The sequence below is a fragment of the Terrapene carolina genome, unplaced genomic scaffold, assembly GCF_002925995.2.
Source record: "Terrapene carolina triunguis isolate 2854851 unplaced genomic scaffold, T_m_triunguis-2.0 Scaffold714, whole genome shotgun sequence".
In the NCBI taxonomy this organism is placed as follows: domain Eukaryota; kingdom Metazoa; phylum Chordata; order Testudines; family Emydidae; genus Terrapene; species Terrapene triunguis.
In genome coordinates, this window is record NW_020665065.1 from 13,956,664 (window position 1) to 13,975,016 (window position 18,353).

The 18,353-nt window shown below is 39.5% G+C and overlaps 1 protein-coding gene across 2 annotated transcripts in view; it reads left to right on the plus strand.

Annotated features, from left to right (window-relative positions):
• Positions 1-18,353, plus strand: part of FHAD1 (forkhead associated phosphopeptide binding domain 1) — a 59,236-nt gene that overhangs the window by 15,930 nt on the left and 24,953 nt on the right. For both annotated transcript variants that reach the window (XM_026660026.1, XM_029913554.1), the window contains exons 8-16: positions 3,533-3,637; positions 5,279-5,386; positions 7,542-7,622; positions 9,106-9,258; positions 10,952-11,147; positions 14,930-15,000; positions 15,718-15,855; positions 17,206-17,313; positions 18,151-18,240. In XM_026660026.1, the coding sequence (XP_026515811.1) occupies positions 3,533-3,637; positions 5,279-5,386; positions 7,542-7,622; positions 9,106-9,258; positions 10,952-11,147; positions 14,930-15,000; positions 15,718-15,855; positions 17,206-17,313; positions 18,151-18,240 (1,050 nt within the window). The remainder of the gene's footprint in view (positions 1-3,532; positions 3,638-5,278; positions 5,387-7,541; positions 7,623-9,105; positions 9,259-10,951; positions 11,148-14,929; positions 15,001-15,717; positions 15,856-17,205; positions 17,314-18,150; positions 18,241-18,353) is intronic.

Sequence of the window (18,353 nt, forward strand, 5' to 3'; positions counted from 1 at the left end):
GTTGTTTAATCTGACCCTTCTCCGAGAGTTCATCTGGCTGCTGTTTCAACTTTTCATCACAGAGCTGCTTCTTCATCATCATCATCTGGTGTCTGATACTTCCTCAAAGGGCTACTGTATAGGTATCCTCCAGCAGGAGAAATTCTCCCTCTCTCAGAGGGCCTGAATTTGATCCTCATCCAACTCTGGGATCCTATGTTTGAGCCCCTATAAACGGAGCTCATCACCTGTTCTCCCTTACTGAGTGGTTTTTGTTTTTGTTGTTTGTTTGGTGCTTCCGATTTGATCCAACTCAGATAGAAGTCAATGGAAAGCTGAGCCACATGGCTCAGGTATTACAGTGATGAGGGCCAGGTATGTACCTAGCTAGGTTCATTTGTAAAACCAGCAAGTTGCAAGGTGTTTTTATGGATCCTTCTTTTTCAGAGTTCCCGGTTTCCAGCTGTGAATTTTCCTAGACCTTCTCCCTCTGTGGGGTGTGGTGCCATTTCTATGAATCATCTCCTCTGTTTGCTTGTCCAAAACACTTGCATCAGGTTATTTTCAAACAGGGGTTTTCTACTTCTGAGATCCAATCATTGCTCTGTCCCACAGCCAAGCCCACTTCTGATTGTCTTCAATTCTGTTCTTTAAGAAAGCTGCTGTGTGGCTTTTCCTAAACATGTCCTGTACATTTACAAAGATGCTACTCTCAAGCTGTGGTTATACTTCTTGCAAAACAGCACAATCAAATCAAATTTAGAGCAGATGCTTGATTTTGGTCAGGCTGCATTACAGAATATTGTAACCTAAAACCACACTATTACTTTGTAGTTCCCAAGCAGTGAGAGGAGACCTCAAAAACCAGGCATACTGGATTTTTGTGACCCAAGAAATGTTCACCAAATCCCCACTCGTCCGTCCACATCCCCTTCATTTCAGATCTTTCCCCCTTAACTTCACACTGAATTGGCTGAAACACAGCAGGGATGAGTTGTGCAATATGCATATTTCTAGATGAGAAGGAGCAATCAGTGGTGCATGAGAGTGTACTGTTGAGAGTTTGAATGGTGGGGTTTTACCACAGTGGCATACTTGTAGAATTCCTAAGGAGCAGACAGCTGTAACAGCAAAATACCAATTCACTAAAAGTAACGCAGTTTTCTTGCCTGTAAATGAAGAAATGTATTTCCTCTCCTTTCCTTCTGAGTTAGATTTTTGGATCAGTTTATTCAATTTTAACTTACAAGGCACAAAGTAGCTGATGGTTGGAGGCATATGACTCAAGGGTTCATTGTGAGAACATCTGAAGTTCTTAAAAATAGCTAGCTCCTAAGTTCCCTGTGTGACTCAATGTGGATACAGTTCCATCACCGAACACAGGAGTTGATGGGCTTAGCAGTTTACAGGAATCACTCGGCTCCTCTCAGGATCAGCTCGCTATGATTCTGTGTAGCACTACAGAAGACAGGGATCTTTCATCTCATACAAACTCCACTGCACAAATTCAACACTTCCTTCAAGGTGATGGCACTATAGGGCTGACCCTGCAGGCCATGTTGTGTGAGGTGTTCTTTTCAAACCAGTGAGATTAGTGATGAGACGAAGGGGCTGCAGGATAGAGCTCTAGGGATTGTGGAACACAAATCGTTGCAAAATGGTGCACTAAAAGCAGCCTGTGTTGTGATGTATAGCACTTTACCACCACCCATGTTAATCCTGATAGCAATGTGGATAGAGCAGGGTGAATTTTTTTTTTTGGCAAACAGTTTGTTTATTTATTGAAAAATGCAATTTTGGGTGAGTCAAAACTGTTCACCAAATTGGGTCAAATTCAGCTAATGGTTTTGAAAGAAAAAAAAAAGGGGGGGGGATTCTGAAAAAGTCAAAGACTTTTTGTTTCAAAACAACTTTGTTTCAAAATGTAGCTCAATTTCACTAAAACAAAAGAGTTAAAAGCACTTGAAAACTAAGCAAAATGTTTTGCTTTACCCAAAATGAATTTTTTTTGTTTTTCATTTCAACAAGAAAAAACAAACAATTGTCATTTCATGTTGACCTGAAACAAACATTGTTTTGGATTTTTTGGTTTGTCTGTCGAACTGAAAAATCAAGTATTCACCCAGCTCTAGTGAGGGTGCGGGAGACTGTGTAATTTCTTTTACCAGGCCAGGAGGCATATGCTTATATGCAGGAAACATAGAGTCCTTACATATAGCCCCATCCCAGAACTTCCCTCCATCATTTCCCTTGTTGGGGGGGCTTTCAGAGAAGCCTCTTTAGAGTTCTGGAAAGAGCCAGAGTCGGGGCATACAACTTTCACACTGCACTACCCTATGTCCAGGGGCTTTCTGATGTGTGTCTGTATACACATCAGTCAGAATCTGGCTCATTATCTGAACTTCTGATAATATTTGGTCCTATAAATATAACCAGTTTCTCTAGGCTCAGAATACTATCTCAGAACATACACGTGTTGTTTCATGTATTTGTTTTAAAATTTCTGTTTAATACTAGTTCCGATCATCTTGTATGTTTAAAAAAATTCTTCTATTCCTTTCTTCCTTACCTCTGCATTTTCAATAGCACTCTTTTTCTAAAGCACGAGGGGTTTGTCTTACGTAGCTTTGTTAACTCTTAATTGTCTTTCTGTTTTTCTTTTCTAAAGCAGGGAATGCTTTTCTAAAAGTCCAATCCTGAAAGATGCTGAGCGCCCCTTCTCTCATTTCCTTTATTGTGAGTTGAGGACACTCAGCAACTTGTGGTATTGGGCCTTTACTGTGGTGCCATACTATTTGGGTGTGTGCTCAGCATAATATAAAAATGATCATTTCTTCCTTGCTTGATGATTTTTTCCTTGGTTGCTGTTCATTCCAGTGTTCTAGAATTAAAGAGGAAATGAAGCATGAATTCAGAGAGAGAGAAGTAATTACATACCAAAATGTGAGTTAGTTTTCTTAGTTTTTAGTTGCCTGGGTTGTTTTAGCATATAGGCAAGCAGCAAATTGAAACTCCGCGTCCCTGAGAGAATAAGTAACTAGACATGTTAAGAATTGTATTTATAATCCGGTTCTTGTCATGCAACTGCATAACAGATTGGAGAAATGTTGACTCCTGGAAATATTTTAATAGCAGTTTTCTATGAAGTGGAATTCTGTTTGAAATAAGATTTAAACTGCAATTGGCAATCACTATATTGATTAGTAAATGTATTTTTTTTTCATTTATTTGGAGTTTAGAGCAAAGCATCAGAGGTAAATGAAAACATAAACCTGTCTGTTTTGTACTGTAAATGAAACATTATAAGCTAATGATTAGTTTCACCCAGCTCTGTAAATCCAGTATCTTTAAAATGATAGATAGGACAAATGTATTTCTTATTAGTTAAAGGTTTAGGATATGCAATAACTGAATTACTCAGATTGTTTAATAAAACAAAAAAGGTCTTGAAGTTAATGTAATGAAACTAGGTGGTTTATTGAAATATAATCTCATTAAATTGGGTGACTTACTATTTTGTGTGGTTGATTCCATTTTATTGGGACTTTTACAGCGCATTGGGGAGCTGGAGCTGCAAGTGAAGAGGCTGCAGGGAGAAATGCAGAAGAACTGCGCCGAACAGGAAATCATAACAAATAGGCTTGCAGAAAAAACAAAGGTAAATTTCCATTCTGCCTGCTAGCTTCTCTCTCATGAGGTACAATCCTGAAAAGGAAATTATAATTTTGAATAAAAGGGAAGTGTGAAACTCTAGGCTAATACAGTCTTGAGATTGGGAATGGATTCCCTGACTCCACTGTGGAGGTAAGTACCATAGCACAGTTCCTGTTCTGACTTTGGGCTATGCAGCTTCTTGTTTATTTGTGAGTGACATGCCCATTTTCCCCCTTTCACATTCCTTTGTGGAGACCCACTGATTAGGACTCATCCCAGCACACATACAACGGTGGATGCCCCCCAAGGAAATTCTTTGCTGCTTTGCCCAACCTTGCTGCAGCATTTTTCCTGCTTTTGTTCCTAATGTGTCAGCAGAGGCCAGCTCAGGATTTGGGCTAGCCTCTGCAGCACATGTTCAGGTACTCCGCTTGCAGCTGTTTTTTCTCTTGAAATAGCTATTTCATTTTATTTTTTATTTTTAGAATGAAAATAAAATTAAGATAAAATGTTTTTATGATATTTCTGCTATGTGATATTCTCCATTACAAAGGATTCTAAATTTACTCTTCTCTCCTTTACACTTCCTTGCTGTTTCTTGGGTGGTGTGTTGGTATAGTCCCCCAATATCATCTCAGTTTTCTTTCTTCTACAACTCTGTTGATAACGCTTTCCTTTTCCAAAGCATTGTTGTGCAACTGAGGCGGCAACTTGTGGAGTCAGATAAGCAGAGACCCATTCTGATGTTGCTGAGTATAATTCTACCCCCTTGAAAGGCCCATTAATGTGTTTATAGGACTATTGCCTAGATTTTTATTTCTTTGATCTCACTGCTTGCTCTGCAATAAAGAATTCTTACTTTCCATGAATGGGATAGAATTCTTGTGTCTAGCAGTGGTTTCCAACTTTGTTACCTTCAATTCAGTGGATGTTAATTATAACTGTACTTTGTTCCAAGATCATCAGCTTAAACCACATGCACAGCCCTTAGCACCAAGAAAACAGATATCTACCACCTGACCTAAAGAATGACATTTTCTGTTAATTGGCCATAGTATTAGAACACTGAACATATTTGCTGGCCAGCCACTAGAGGGTATGATAATCACAAACTAGCAGCTAAATGAATAGATCTGATTACATTCAGTAGAGGAAAGACATGCGCACACACACACCCTAGCTGGTACATTACACATGCATGGAGAATTAGATATGTCCTTTTTAGATTTATCAGGTATACTGGTACTGTCGAGAATCAAAGGAGTTGTCTATGTGTTACTCATAAATCAGGGAGCCTACTGGAATCCTTTCTTTATAGATTGGCTGTAGAATGGACCACATTGAGTAACTCTTTTATCTTGTGCAAGAGGAGACCCAAAAAGCTCCAGTACCAGTGACTTAATTTAAAACCATGGGCAGCGTGGCTAGAATTATATGACTGATGAGCTACGATGACCTATAGCTAGGATGTTAAACAGCTTAAGTACCAGCACTGCAAATTAAAAGAAAAGTGACATTGCATGACCCAAAGTTATATGTGGACTCTACTGTTTTTAATAAGATTTCTGTAGGAAATAGTGATAGATCTGCTTGTGGCATTATTATATGGTAGCACTTTGATATTCAAGTGCTTTCATTGTTTCAGGCTCAAGAGGAACTGAAACAAGAATGTGAAAGGAAATGTCTGCAGTTACAAGAGATGGGGCGCAGAGAAGGCCTCATTAAAGCTGACTTGGAACAGGCAAAAGCTCAGGTAGGGGTTACTGAAAAGAAAATTACTCTGTACTCTGCATTATAGCTAACAATAGGAGCGTTTCTGTAGGAAAAAATGATTTGTAACAGCCATAAAAGCTATTGAAAGCCAGAGTGCCACAGAGGAAGTATAAATCTGGAGCACAGAACTCTGTGGTTGCTACATTGATAATTCCAAATTGTGTGTATCATGGCTACAGGGTGTGTTTCCATATCTCATTGACAGATGGCTAGTGTTTTATGATGCATAGGCATTTTATGCTCCTTCTTTTTTCTGTTGTCCTCTCCATCACCCAGTCTCTATATAAATCATCCACAACTGCTGCCTGACTCACTTCAAGGAAAAACAAGCCCCTTTGTAAAATACTTTTGTTTAAGTATCTACTCTGGTGCAATTACAAATCCTTTAAATGTTTAATTTACTAGTTTAGGGCCCTCTCCTTACAGAACGGAGCCAGCTACCACCATCTTTAAACAAGATTGTTGCTAGCAGGATTCAGCAAAGTTTCCTGTCTGATATGGACAAAGATATATTTTTGGTCTGACAATCCTATTAGAACAGTGTTATAAAACTATTCAATCATCTCACTCCCATCTTCCTCAGTGGCCTATAGCCCAGTGTTGTTAGCAAGGTTCTCGGCAAAGAAATCCTGTTCACCTTGGTCAGAGAAACTCTGCTATAGCATTAACTTTTTGAACAGGTGTATGCTAATTATCCATTACTTTTGTGACTAGTGGAGCAAAGGGTAAATATCAGGCCCCTAGTAACAGCTACTTCACTGGGAAGTCCTGCCAGTGTCTAACAGGAACCCACACAATTGTCACAGATTACAAACTCCTTGTCCCAGGGGTGCGTGTGTTTGTAGATGCGTTAGATGAGAGACTGGGTAATGTTTTGTCACAGCCAAGGGAAGAGACAAATACCATCTAGCAAACAAAGTTATGTTAAGCTCACTTCACTGGAAATGTTTACAATTTGTTTCTGAAAAATACACAGTGGGTGGCATTTTCAACAGCCTTCAGTGCAGGCAATGGGAATTTTACTTTAGAAAATCGCACCCAGACCATACAGCCTAACAACCTGTTCTAGTCTAGCAATCTGTCTGGTTTGTGTAATTTGAAATGCTAGCAGGGCCGGGAGTTAAGACCTTGTAGAGGGATCTTTGGGAAATTGTTTAAATATCTGACGTGTGATGCAATCTGGTGCCTCTGCTCTCCAGAAACATTTTTATGAGTTTCACGGATAAATCATCTCTGACAGAGGTGCTTTAGTAGTATCCAGAGAGGTGACTCAATCAGAGGCAGAGAACTCAGTTCAATCTTCCCTTCAGATTGGGGCAGGAATGTTAACAAGAGGCTACCAAGAGCCCCATCTAGCACTTGACCTTTACCACATCTGTTACTGTGGGCCCAATCCTGCTCACAGTAAAATTAATGTCAAAACTTGTATTGACTCTAATGGGAACAGATTTGGACATCAGCTTTCCAGTGTAGTTCCTCAGTGGATCCTTTTGTTTGTGTGTTTACTACTTATGTAGTTAAATTCTTTCTTCTTCTGTTTTGTATTTTGTTTGCTGTCTTTGCCTAGGAATTAGGATAGGGATCCTCATTCTGGTTTTTTAAATGTATTTATGTTTCTATTTTTATGCACCCTTTCTTCACGTTCCTTCCAACATATAGTACTTACAAAAGATGGCATTCCTTTTTCAAGAATCACTTTTAATTCACTGACAATGATTTAACAATCCCCCTGGTGTCTCACTGTTGATTATACCCTTTAACTCAGTAGACAACATGAATAATGTTATTAACTACAGGGCTATGCTATCAATGTGGTGTAAACTTAGAGTTTAGTAGTAGTGTTTGTTGAGGACTATTCTGATAGAAAATTGATTGTGAGATGAATTTATAGCCTAAGGCAAGGGCAAGCGTGGTCACTGGGCTCCAAGGTTAATGATCAATGAATACCCTCAAAATTAATTCAAAATTTCTATTCCTGCCCTCTGTAATTACTGAAAATTTTCATAGAACAACATAATTATTAAACTGGTGTGCCCTCCTAATTGACTTTTCAGGACTAACACAGACTAGCCAAATGGAGTTTCTGTTGACTCTAGCTGTTAGTGATTTTGTTTATTTATCAACCTCTGCTTTAGCTGGAGTGTTTCAAAAGGCAAATGATTGAAATCTTCTATTCACAAGAATCAGAAATTCCAGAGACTGTAACAGATCAACAGGTTAGTTCAGGTGACAGCAAACACAACTTCTTGGTGCTTTTACATTTTGTGGGCTTCTGATACTGAGGGAGCAGATCTTTTTGATTGTGTTTGTTTACACACATGTATCTTGTTGGCCCCCATTCCCAATGATACAGACTCATTTTACCAATTGAAAAACAAAGGTAATTTTGTAATGTCTCTGTACCCGTCCCAGACTGCTGGAATTTTTTCCATGCAGACAAGGTGCTGCAGACACCTTATACAAGGTGACATATGACGTTGGTCCAAAAGATGCTCATGAGTACAGAGCTAAGGTACCTTAGTGGAGAATTTTGGAGCAGGGAGGTGGGGAGAGAGATGAGTTGAATACTACATGGATAAATTGTACAGTCCTGGTAAATGGATCTGGTGCTATATCTGAGTCTTATTTCACTGGAATACCAATTAAAAAAGGAGGGAGCTCATCTTTTAAAAAAATTGGTAAATTCAAATGTTTTACTGCTCCAGGAGTTGGCTTTCTGCCTCTCTATCACTTTCTTCATCTAGGTTCAGGAAACCATCTAAGTTAAATACTTGAGTAAGGCGTAGTTTAAGATATAATGATTTACTGGTTTCACTTGAAAAACCAACAATATCTAACATTGTTGTATTTAAGAAGAAATGTGATCATTTCCCCCTCCAAATCAGGGGCTGAGCAAGTATGCTTTAATAGGAAAAGACACTTCAGGATAGTCAGGATGGGTAAAATTTTACACCAAATTATAGTTTGAATCCTAGATTTCCAAGACTCTGAAAGTTTGCCCATGACCTGGGGAAAGGCTCATTTTCTCTTTCATTTCAGTCAGCAGGATCTGCCGCTGACACTTACTGCATGGAAGTTCTACAAAATGGAGACAAATTGGGTTGCACATTAGAGACATCTTGCTCCTGCACGGTGCTGAGTTCTCTGGCCCTGATTCAGCAAAGCACTTAAGCACATATTTAAACTGAAGCATCCATTGAAGTCAATACTGAGCAGCATACAGATTTGGCAGATAACTACTTTAAAACTACTCAGTTTGCATGCAGCAATCCTGAGTGTGTGTGCGTGTGCTCGCACACACATTCTTTCATATGCGCGTGAAAATTATTTCAGAGCACAAAATGTGCATGTGCATTGAGAAGCTGTTTTTGAAAATTGGCCCCTTGATGGTGGGATATTCCTTAAGCCAACTCATAAAAATTAATTTCTTGGGCCTAGATCCTTAAAGTTATTTAGGATACTCCAAGGTATTTTGCCAGAAGTCAGTGGGAGTTAGGCACCTAATACCTTTGAGGATCTGGGCCTTAGTGATTAGTAAAGCACTAAACTATTTTAGTCAATTATTTTACACTGAAATAAGAATTGTTGTGAAAAATGTAAGCTTACATTTACTAAGCCATTCTTTTCAAGTGAAAATGGGAATGTCTTCCATTTTTGTGTGCATTTATTTCTTCTTCTGCCTTCATACCCTTTTGTCAGTTAATGGAAAAGATAAGACAGATCACTGATGAAAATCTGCAGATTCGTGAAGAGGAGAAGTTATTACAGGAGGAAATCATTTCCAAGGACTCTGAAGAGAAGGAAGTATCTGAAAGTGTTGAGGTGTTGAAGAAATCATTGGATGAATTCCAGGTCACTTGTTTAAGTGCTTTTTATATACTGAAAGTGAATTAGAAGATAATTCAGATATATGGGGGGAGGGATAGCTCAGTGGTTTGAGCATTGGCCTGCTAAACCCAGCGTTGTGAGTTCAATCCTTGAGGGGGCCATTTAGGGATCTGGGGCAAAAATCTGTCTGGGGATTGGTCCTGCTTTGAGCAGGGGGTTGGACTAGATGACCTCCCTGAGGTCCCTTCCAACCCTGGTAGTCTATGATTCTATGATTGCACACGATTGTCCTAAACACAGACTTAATTTAGATGTTTAACCAGAGAAAAGATCTACTGCAGATGGTACTCAAGAGATGTGTTCCTGCTCTACAAATCAGAGGCAATGCTTTGTTGTTGTTACGGCTGGACAGAAATATTTGGATGAAACATTTTCCCATCACAAAATGCCGATTAGTCGAAAGTTTGCCTACCTGCCCATCTCCCCTGTTCCTCAGCAGTTTGCCTGATGGGGAGCTTGCGTGCTGGGACTCCCCAGGCTCCTAGCCTCCTTGGTAGCCTGCGTGGTGAGCTGCTGCAGAGTTTGAACTCCCAGGACTTCCTGGCTCCTCCTCATGTCACCCGGTGGGCTGCCAAGGAGCTGGGGTTCCCTGGGCTTCCTGTCTGCCAGGCAGGCTGCCAAGCTGCTGGGAGCCCCAGATGTTTAGAACTGCACCCAACAAAATCATGGTAATTGCATGTACATATGCAAGTTAGACCTCTGGTTGGCCATTTGAATACAAAAGTTATGTGGAACTCTAAAAAAAGATGCAGTTCTTTATTTTATTATTTTTAATCTTCCAAGTTAGGCTCTTCAGTGCATCACTGGGGTGTGAAGAATATGATCCATTGTCCATTTGATCTGAACAAACTTTACTGTTAATGTGAAAGCCCCATTTTTTGGCCATGCAGACTGCTCAGCAAAATGTATTTATTGAAACTGGAGCAAAGATGACAGATACAAGTTGTAGGCTGGGATTTTCAAAGGAGCTCAAGGAAGTTGGGCACCCAGCTCCCAGTGACTTTCAGTGCTAGATGCAAGACTCCTGAGGATATAGTATATTCTTGATTTGGCCTGGATAATTTTTCTAGTGTATGGGAGTGGAAAACCACATAATTTTGCTTTTTCAAATTGTCTTGAAATAACTATAGTGATTTCCGATCCTATTGCTGAATGTGTGCTTGATTGACTTTACATTTTAAATAGTGTGTGTGTGTGTGTGTGTGTGTGTGTGTGTGTGTGTGTGTGTGTGTAAAGATAGTCTACCTGAAAACAGGTTTGTGGCTGAAAAAATTACTAGGGGTAATAGTACAAGATACAAATATGTTTTACTGTGGAGCACTAACTATTCCCCATCACAGAAGTATCAAAAGTTGTCTGAAATGTGGATCGAAACCCAGTTGAGTTCAGAAGACAATGGAAATGGCCATTGCAGGATGCATTGCTATGCATCACAGTACACATGCAGTATCTGATGGAGTGAACAAAGTTGCATTACATCCTACAGAAACCACTTTCCTGAAAGTTGTTGCAATAAATAAATAGGCATCTTTAAAACAGAGCATGATTGTTGTAGTGATAATACAATGTATTTTGTTGTAAAGGGTTTATTGTATTAACTGTTGTGTTAAGACACAAATCATGAGGTTTGGATTGTTTGTTATTAATTCTCTTTCAGGCTTTCTTAAAGACCTCCTATTGCAGCAGTAGCTTGAAAAGAGAGATTTGTAACCTTCAAGATCTGTGCATTGATCCCTCTGTCTTGTGGATCCACACACCAGTAGTTGAAATTCTAAGCAGTTTACTCTCATGGGTAGAAGCAGTGGAGCAGCTCCTTCAGGATGTGGGCACTGACATGTCTTGCTCTGACAAAGGTTCTTGGTTTTCTTTTTCTTACGTGATGTGTAACAATTTTCCTATATACTAAGCATGAGGGTTCAAAATGCATCTTAAAATACTGTCATGTATTAATCTTGGGCCCAGTGTTTCACAATAACTAAGGCTGGGTTTAGCAACTACAGTGTCTTAGAAGATAGAGTCAGCTGGGGACATCTGGAGAGCAGCAGAAAGCAAGATTCTTGTGCATTTCAGTACCATACTTCCTCAGAGGAATTGAATAGACAAGCAAAACAAGGAGGAACACGTGAACAAAACCACAGCAGATACTTCTGATACTAGACTTGCCAGCTCTCCTTTTAGTATTTGTAGCTGGGATTTTCAGAAGACCTTAATGGAGCTAGGTGCTCGTCTCCTATTGAAATTCAATGGGAGTTGGGTGCCTAGCTTCCTTATTCTCCTGTGCCGACACTATTTTGAACAAGTTTGCAGACTTGCAGCATTGTAAATCATCATTAAAGCCAATGGTTGTTATGGCAAAAATATAGGATGTCATGGCAAAAAAGATAGAAGTTGTTGTTTTAGTATTTAGCAAAAAAGAAGAAAATAATGGGATACAATATTTTAAAGTTGTTTATTTAGGGAAACTGAGAACAATCTATTAAATATCCTTAATTTTACAATAAAATATTTAACTAATAGTTGCAATGCATCTTAAAACCCACACTCCAGTCCCCTGGACTTTATATAGAGTCAAATGCTTAAAAATTCATGGAGAAGTCTTGCTCACTAGTAGGTAATTCAGGGTAATAAAGATCATTTTTACAAGAAAAACCTAAAAGGCAGTTATTGTCCTGCAAGTCATGTCTGTGACAAAACTAACATTTCAATCATTATTAATCCCTCTTTAAAATACTAATATGTATGGGCTTCCAGTTTCTTAGACCCTCTTAGTAGAGACGGTTCCAAACCAAAACCCCCGCCGTGAACATCTCCAAATTTGGAGAAGTTTGGATCTGGGTCCAAAGCTGTGTGTGAATTGCATGGCTGGTCACTATCTTTATCATGGCCCAAACCAAAACCCCAGCTCCTGACATTCCCAAACTGTGGAAGTTTTGTTTTAAGTTTGCAGCTTGACTCCCTCTGCATCTCTTGGGTTTAGCAAGTGCTTGGGTATTATCAAATCAGCTGATTTCTGCTATGGTCATTATTCATCCCATGGCATTAAAAGAATCAGATGCTGAAGCAATTTCTGTCCATCTGTCTTATTGTATCCCTATATTTATGGCCAAACTGATACCAAAGTCACGTAGCATAGCTGATATCACCTAAACCATATTTTGATCTTTGACCCTCTAAATATACTATTTATATTTTGGATTTTCTGCAGTTTCATATCTCCCTCCATGCCAGTTATTCTATGGTGGTGATTCTTTTCCTTTTGTAATAAAAGAAAAGGCTCTTGGCAGTGAATTTAGCACTGCTAACTATTTTAGTGCCAGAGCCCTTATCTTAACTCAATGGTGCAAGGTAACAGATTGTCTTGTCTTTCCCTTCTACTTTAATCTGTATTGTGAAACAGAGCAGTTTCTATTCTGATTTACTGAAAATGAGTAAACTTTGTGTGTGGAAAAACAAACAGCTTTTCATGTCTTGATGGGGAACAATACATCATGTCATGCAACTCACATTATGTAATCCAATGGCTCTCAAACTTTTTTACTGGTGACCCCTTTCACATAGCAAGCCTCTGAGTGCGACCCCCCTTATAAATTAAAAACACTTTTTTTATATATTTAACACCATTATAAATGCTGGAGGCAAAGCGGGGTTTGGGGTGGAGGCTGACAGCTCGCGACCCCCCCATGTAATAACCTCACGACCCCCTGAGGGGTCCTGACCCCCAGTCTGAGAACCTCTGATGTAATCTGATCCAAAGGTGATTCCTTGCACTGAGAAGAGGGGAAATTAACTTTTCTTTCACATGGTGCTTGCATATAGAGCTGTAAAAATTGTATCTACTCATACAATTTGAATTAAAAGGGAGCAGTAAGGCAGGAGGATGGCAAGAGAACCCACACTGTTTAGGGAAACCATGCTAGGATTGTGTTTTAATGCGATTGTGGCTAGCATGGTTTTAAACGTAGTGCCAAAAAGACCTAAGAATGCCATTTACCTAAGGGAAAGTTGAGTCCTCCTCTTTTGAAGGAATCCCCAAAGCAGAAATAAGTCGAAACACAGCCACAATAGGAGCATCATTAAGCAACACCATCATTTTGTGATCATCCTTTCGGGGAAAGTACTAGTTTCAAGCTGTTCTTAAAATGAACCTCATTTAAGGGTGACATTTTATTGTGGCTGTGTTGCAGGTATTGGCCCATTGATTTCTTCGATTATTTTGCATGATCTCTTTAAATAGCTATAGCTTCCCTAGCTCAAAACATACTCTGTAGCATGTTATAGACCACAGTGTGTCATGAAACCACATGGGTGTGGTATGCATATGTTTTCAACACCTCTTACCCAATTAGCAGATGATGACAGGGATAAATTATCTGTATCTTGAATAACACATCCAAAATGACATCTACTCTGCCTTTTTGGGATCTATATACCAGTAACAATACTTAGCCCTTGACAAACATGACACTCCTCACAACACACCTGTGAAGTAGCTAATTATTGTCCCCATGTCGCACACGAGGACACTGAAGCACAGAGAGGTTTAAGAGAGTCACTGGTGGAGCTGGGACAAGAACCCAGGAGTTCTTGGCTTTCTTGATACTAGCCAGTGCTGCCTCTCCAGTATGAGCAAGTGATTCTTATCCAGTGACAATATGCTGCTCCATTGAAGTGTGATTGTCATCCAAGGAAAAAGCTGGTTGTTGTGCCCTCTTCATCACAGGTTACTTACTGCATAAATAAATGAATAGGCAGTGTGTTCCTTTCCTGTGTGAAAACAGCAGAAGGGGAGAATTTATGCTCATTAACCCACTATTTATGAGGACCAAAGCATGAACCACATTTTCTCCTCAGGGCTGAAGCAAGGCATGGAAAGGGCATAGCAGGTGGCCTCAAATTCACACATAAGTCAGAAAATCCTGAACAATAGATTTAAAGAAGATCCCCTGGGTCTCAGCCCATTCCATATAGTGTCCCCACCTGAGTGACTCCAGGTTCTTCCCCTACATTAGTAGCAATACTTGTTCCATTGCCAGACCACCACTCCCAGTCTCACAGGTATTGTAACAAGAATAGGAGTACTTGTGGCACCTTAGAGACTAACAAATTTATTTGAGCATAAGCTTTCATAGGCTAAACGTGTCACAAAGGCCATGGAGGGGGGAGGGAGAAGGAGGAGGGCAAAAAGTTATGCTGCTCCAAGTAGTATCAACTCCTGCAGTTGTTTCCCTCATTTGTTTTATGTATCTGTGAGATGAATATGCCACATAGAGCGTCTGTTCCTTGACTTCTCCCAGCCCCTTCCCTTCTCAGAGCATGGATTGTGCACATGTATTTGGTAAAGAGGGGGTTTAGTAGCAGCTACCCCGTGGCATTGGATGATTCCATGGAGGCTATTTTCTGACTCTTTTACATCTATTTGGTCTCCTCAGCATTGTAAAAAGGAGGGGAGGATAGAACCTACAGTGAGGACAGTGAAATCTAGGATTAAAAAGGCCAACCTTGAAGCTATTGATTTAGGAAGCAAAACAAACGGCACCCTTGGCTAGGCCTTTCCATGCAGAAGTGAGAAAATCCCCAGGTAATAAAAAAGAGATTATATAAACCCCTGTCATTTTCATTTTCATTTCTTGCCAAGGAATGGCCTCATACATGAAGAGTCTGCTGGAGAATAATCATGAAACTGTGGGCAGAATTCAAACATTGCAGGTAAAAAAAAAAAATGTCATGAAACTCTTTTAGTGGATTTGTATTAAAACCACTAGGGAAGTTGTGGAATCTCCATCTCTGGAGATATTTAAGAGTAGGTTAGATAAATGTCTATCAGGGATGGTCTAGACAGTACACCTCTACCCCGATATAACGCGACCCGATATAACACAAATTCAGATATAACGCGGTAAAGCAGTGCTCCGGGGGCGGGGGGAGCGGGCGAGGCTGCGCACGCCGGTGGATCAAAGCAAGTTCGATATAACGTGGTTTCACCTATAACGCGGTAAGATTTTTTGGCTCCCGAGGACAGCGTTATATCGAGGTAGAGGTGTATTTGGTCCTGCCATGAGGGCAGGGGACTGGACTTGATGACCTCTCAAGGTCCCTTCCAGTCCTAGAGTCTATGAATCTATGAAAATATGGTGATAACTATTAGCGATTTGGTTTAGAGACCTTGATTGATTAATCCAGAGTGGAGAAGAGATGTGAAGTGTAGGATATGCCTGCAATGCAGTGTTATGGAAACAGTCTATGTCCAATGCCAGTTTTATAGCTGAATTCTTTTTTCAGAAGTCACTAATTACAAATGTTGTTTAAACATCATTCTTTTCTGAACAGTTTGTTAAAATGTTAGTGAACGTCCACATCATTCCGTCTCATTATGCTTAAAGGGCCAGTTCCTTAATATCTTTGTTTTCTAATATTTCTCTATAGGCCCAATTAGACAAATTACAGGAATCCCAGAATTCTCTGCTACACGAAAAGCTGACTGAACTAAAAGTGGAACATGAGAAAGAATTACAGGACAAGATAAAACTAATACTTTTAGAAAAAGAGAGAGAAAATAAAAAGGTATAGTAAAGCAGTTTATTTTTAAAAATATGTTTCTTTTATGCACAAGCAATGTATTTGTATATATTGTGGTGTTTTGCATGTATCAAGGAGATAAACTCTAGCCACAAAATTCAGATCCAGATCCAAACTTCTAAAAAGTCCAGGGGTGAAATCCTGGCAGCTTTGAAGTCCATGGGAGTTTTGCCATTGTCTTCAATGGAGCCAGGCTTTTACCCCAGATCTGGGGCTCTGCTTTGGGCCTAGGTCTGTATGTTTCTGTTAAAGTGAGGAGAGAGATCAAGACTTGCAATTACTGCACCAATACTAAATGAATATAAGAAGGGGCCAGTAGAAAACAATTGTGTCGCTGTTAAAAGCATTGTTGTCTAAGGTTTAGAGCAACAAATTGAGAATCAGGAGCCCTTCTGTTCACGGCTCCACGGCTGACTCCTTATCTGAGCCCGGGCAAGAAAATGTAAACCATTCTGTGTATCAGATGACTGATATTTCAAATGGGATAATAATTGATTAATTTACCTCACAGTATGTTTGTGAAGTGCTTTGATAATTTTGTATAAAAGATGCTTTATAGAAGTACTATAATATATTCAGTAGTGATATTATTTAGAATAACTCCCCGGGAGGCTGAAGCTAGAATTTGCATCTCACCTTTTCCTCCCCTTCACATGCCCTCACTGGTGGAATGCATATTATAGGGCTGTTTGTGAACGGTGGGATGATGGCATAAATGTATCCCTTTGTAAAACTGCTGTAGCCTCTGTTATGGAAACAGCCCTCCACAATTGAAATATATCAGCATATATATTTGTGAAGAAAAATATCCCTGTTAGATCAGATTTTGGTCTGTGACTTTACCAGTCTTCACTGACTTCCTTTAAATTCTGGGAAATACAGATCTTCAGAATATCTGGGGTTAGTGAGGGGGACAATTACTTTAAAAAAAAAATCACAGTTCTCTCCAACTTGACTTAATTTCTTGCTAGTAGCCATATTTCAAATGACACTGTGCATTACAAATTTGCCTGAATTATTCATCAGTCTCCTCTTGAACTTCCTTTCCAGACTTCTGGTTTTCAAATTAATCAGTTGATCAGCAGACCATACACTTCCCCTTTTCTTTTTGTCATCTCTGCAGTATCTCTGATGAAGTATTCTTCACTCTTCTTTTTAAAGTTGTGCCAAGTCCAGCTAATCTTCCTTCATAATCCATCCTCCCTCCAAAACCCTGACTCATATTAGTTGCTCTCTGCCTTTTCCGTCTCAACAATGTCTTTCCTCTAAATAATATTTATTTATTTGTTACACAAACCGTCAGCACTTGGGTGATAATTTGATATGATGTCTCAGATTCTGGACAGTGCTGTTGCTCAGGAAAAAGACAAATTAAAGGAATCTGTGGAGGAAGAAAAGAAAAAGGTCCAACATTTGGAAAATCAATGGAGACATTTGACTGAGGTATTTAGAAATCCAAAGAGATGAAATAGAACATCTTACATTCCCAATTTCAAAATCCACTCTAAGCTTGGAGCCCATTGGATTGTGTTCGATGACGGGTTTCAATGTCAGGCAAAACTTAAACAGGAGATGAACGTGTTAGCTATACATCCAGCATGTGTATGCACACACCAAACACACACGCTTTGGGAAAACCTTTTTGTGTATGTGCCAATCATCCATAGGGCCCTGAAATGATTAAAGACCTAGAAGCAAGGGAAGCAGCCAGCAGGTAAAGCAGATGAGGATCTGCACCACTTTATTTATAGTCAGATCAATGCACCTGCAGCTGTATTTCTTTGCAGCAACAATGATGTGCAGCCAAGTTCTCTTCCCTGTTGATGTTCCCAGGCCTATATATACTTTCTTTGTCCCTATTCAAAAGGATATATTTGGCACTAATTGGAATTAACTCTGGTACAGTAATAGCTAGTGACCTCTGACATTTTTTTAAATCTGTGCAGTAGAATGCGAAGTATATAATTGTGAGTTTCTCCAGTTGAAATATTTAATATTCACAATTTTAAAAAATAATTACTTATTATTTCTTAATTTGTTGCAAATTCCTGGTGCTTAAATAAAAATTTTAAATCATGTTTATGACTATGAGCCAAATTCACTATTGGTGTAAGAGGGCACATCACCATTGACTTCACTGGGCATGTGCCTACTTACACATGATTAATTTTCCCAGAGATTACATGTATATAATGGGTTGAGTGGGATTTCAACTCTGTTAGGAATGAAAGGAAAGATTCTGGTTCTTTTTTCTCATCTACTGCTTATTTTCTGATTTAGATCATTGAACTTAAAATGAAAGAAGAAGAAATTGTAAATGCCCAACTGAGAGAAGCAGTGGACAGCTTAGAAGAGGCTAGAAAGAGAGAGGTAACTACAATAGAAAGGAGAATATATTTACTAGGTTTTGCATTATACAGGGCCGGCTCTAACTTTTTTGCTGCCCCAAGCAGCAAAAAAAAGCGCCGCCCCCCGAACCCCCC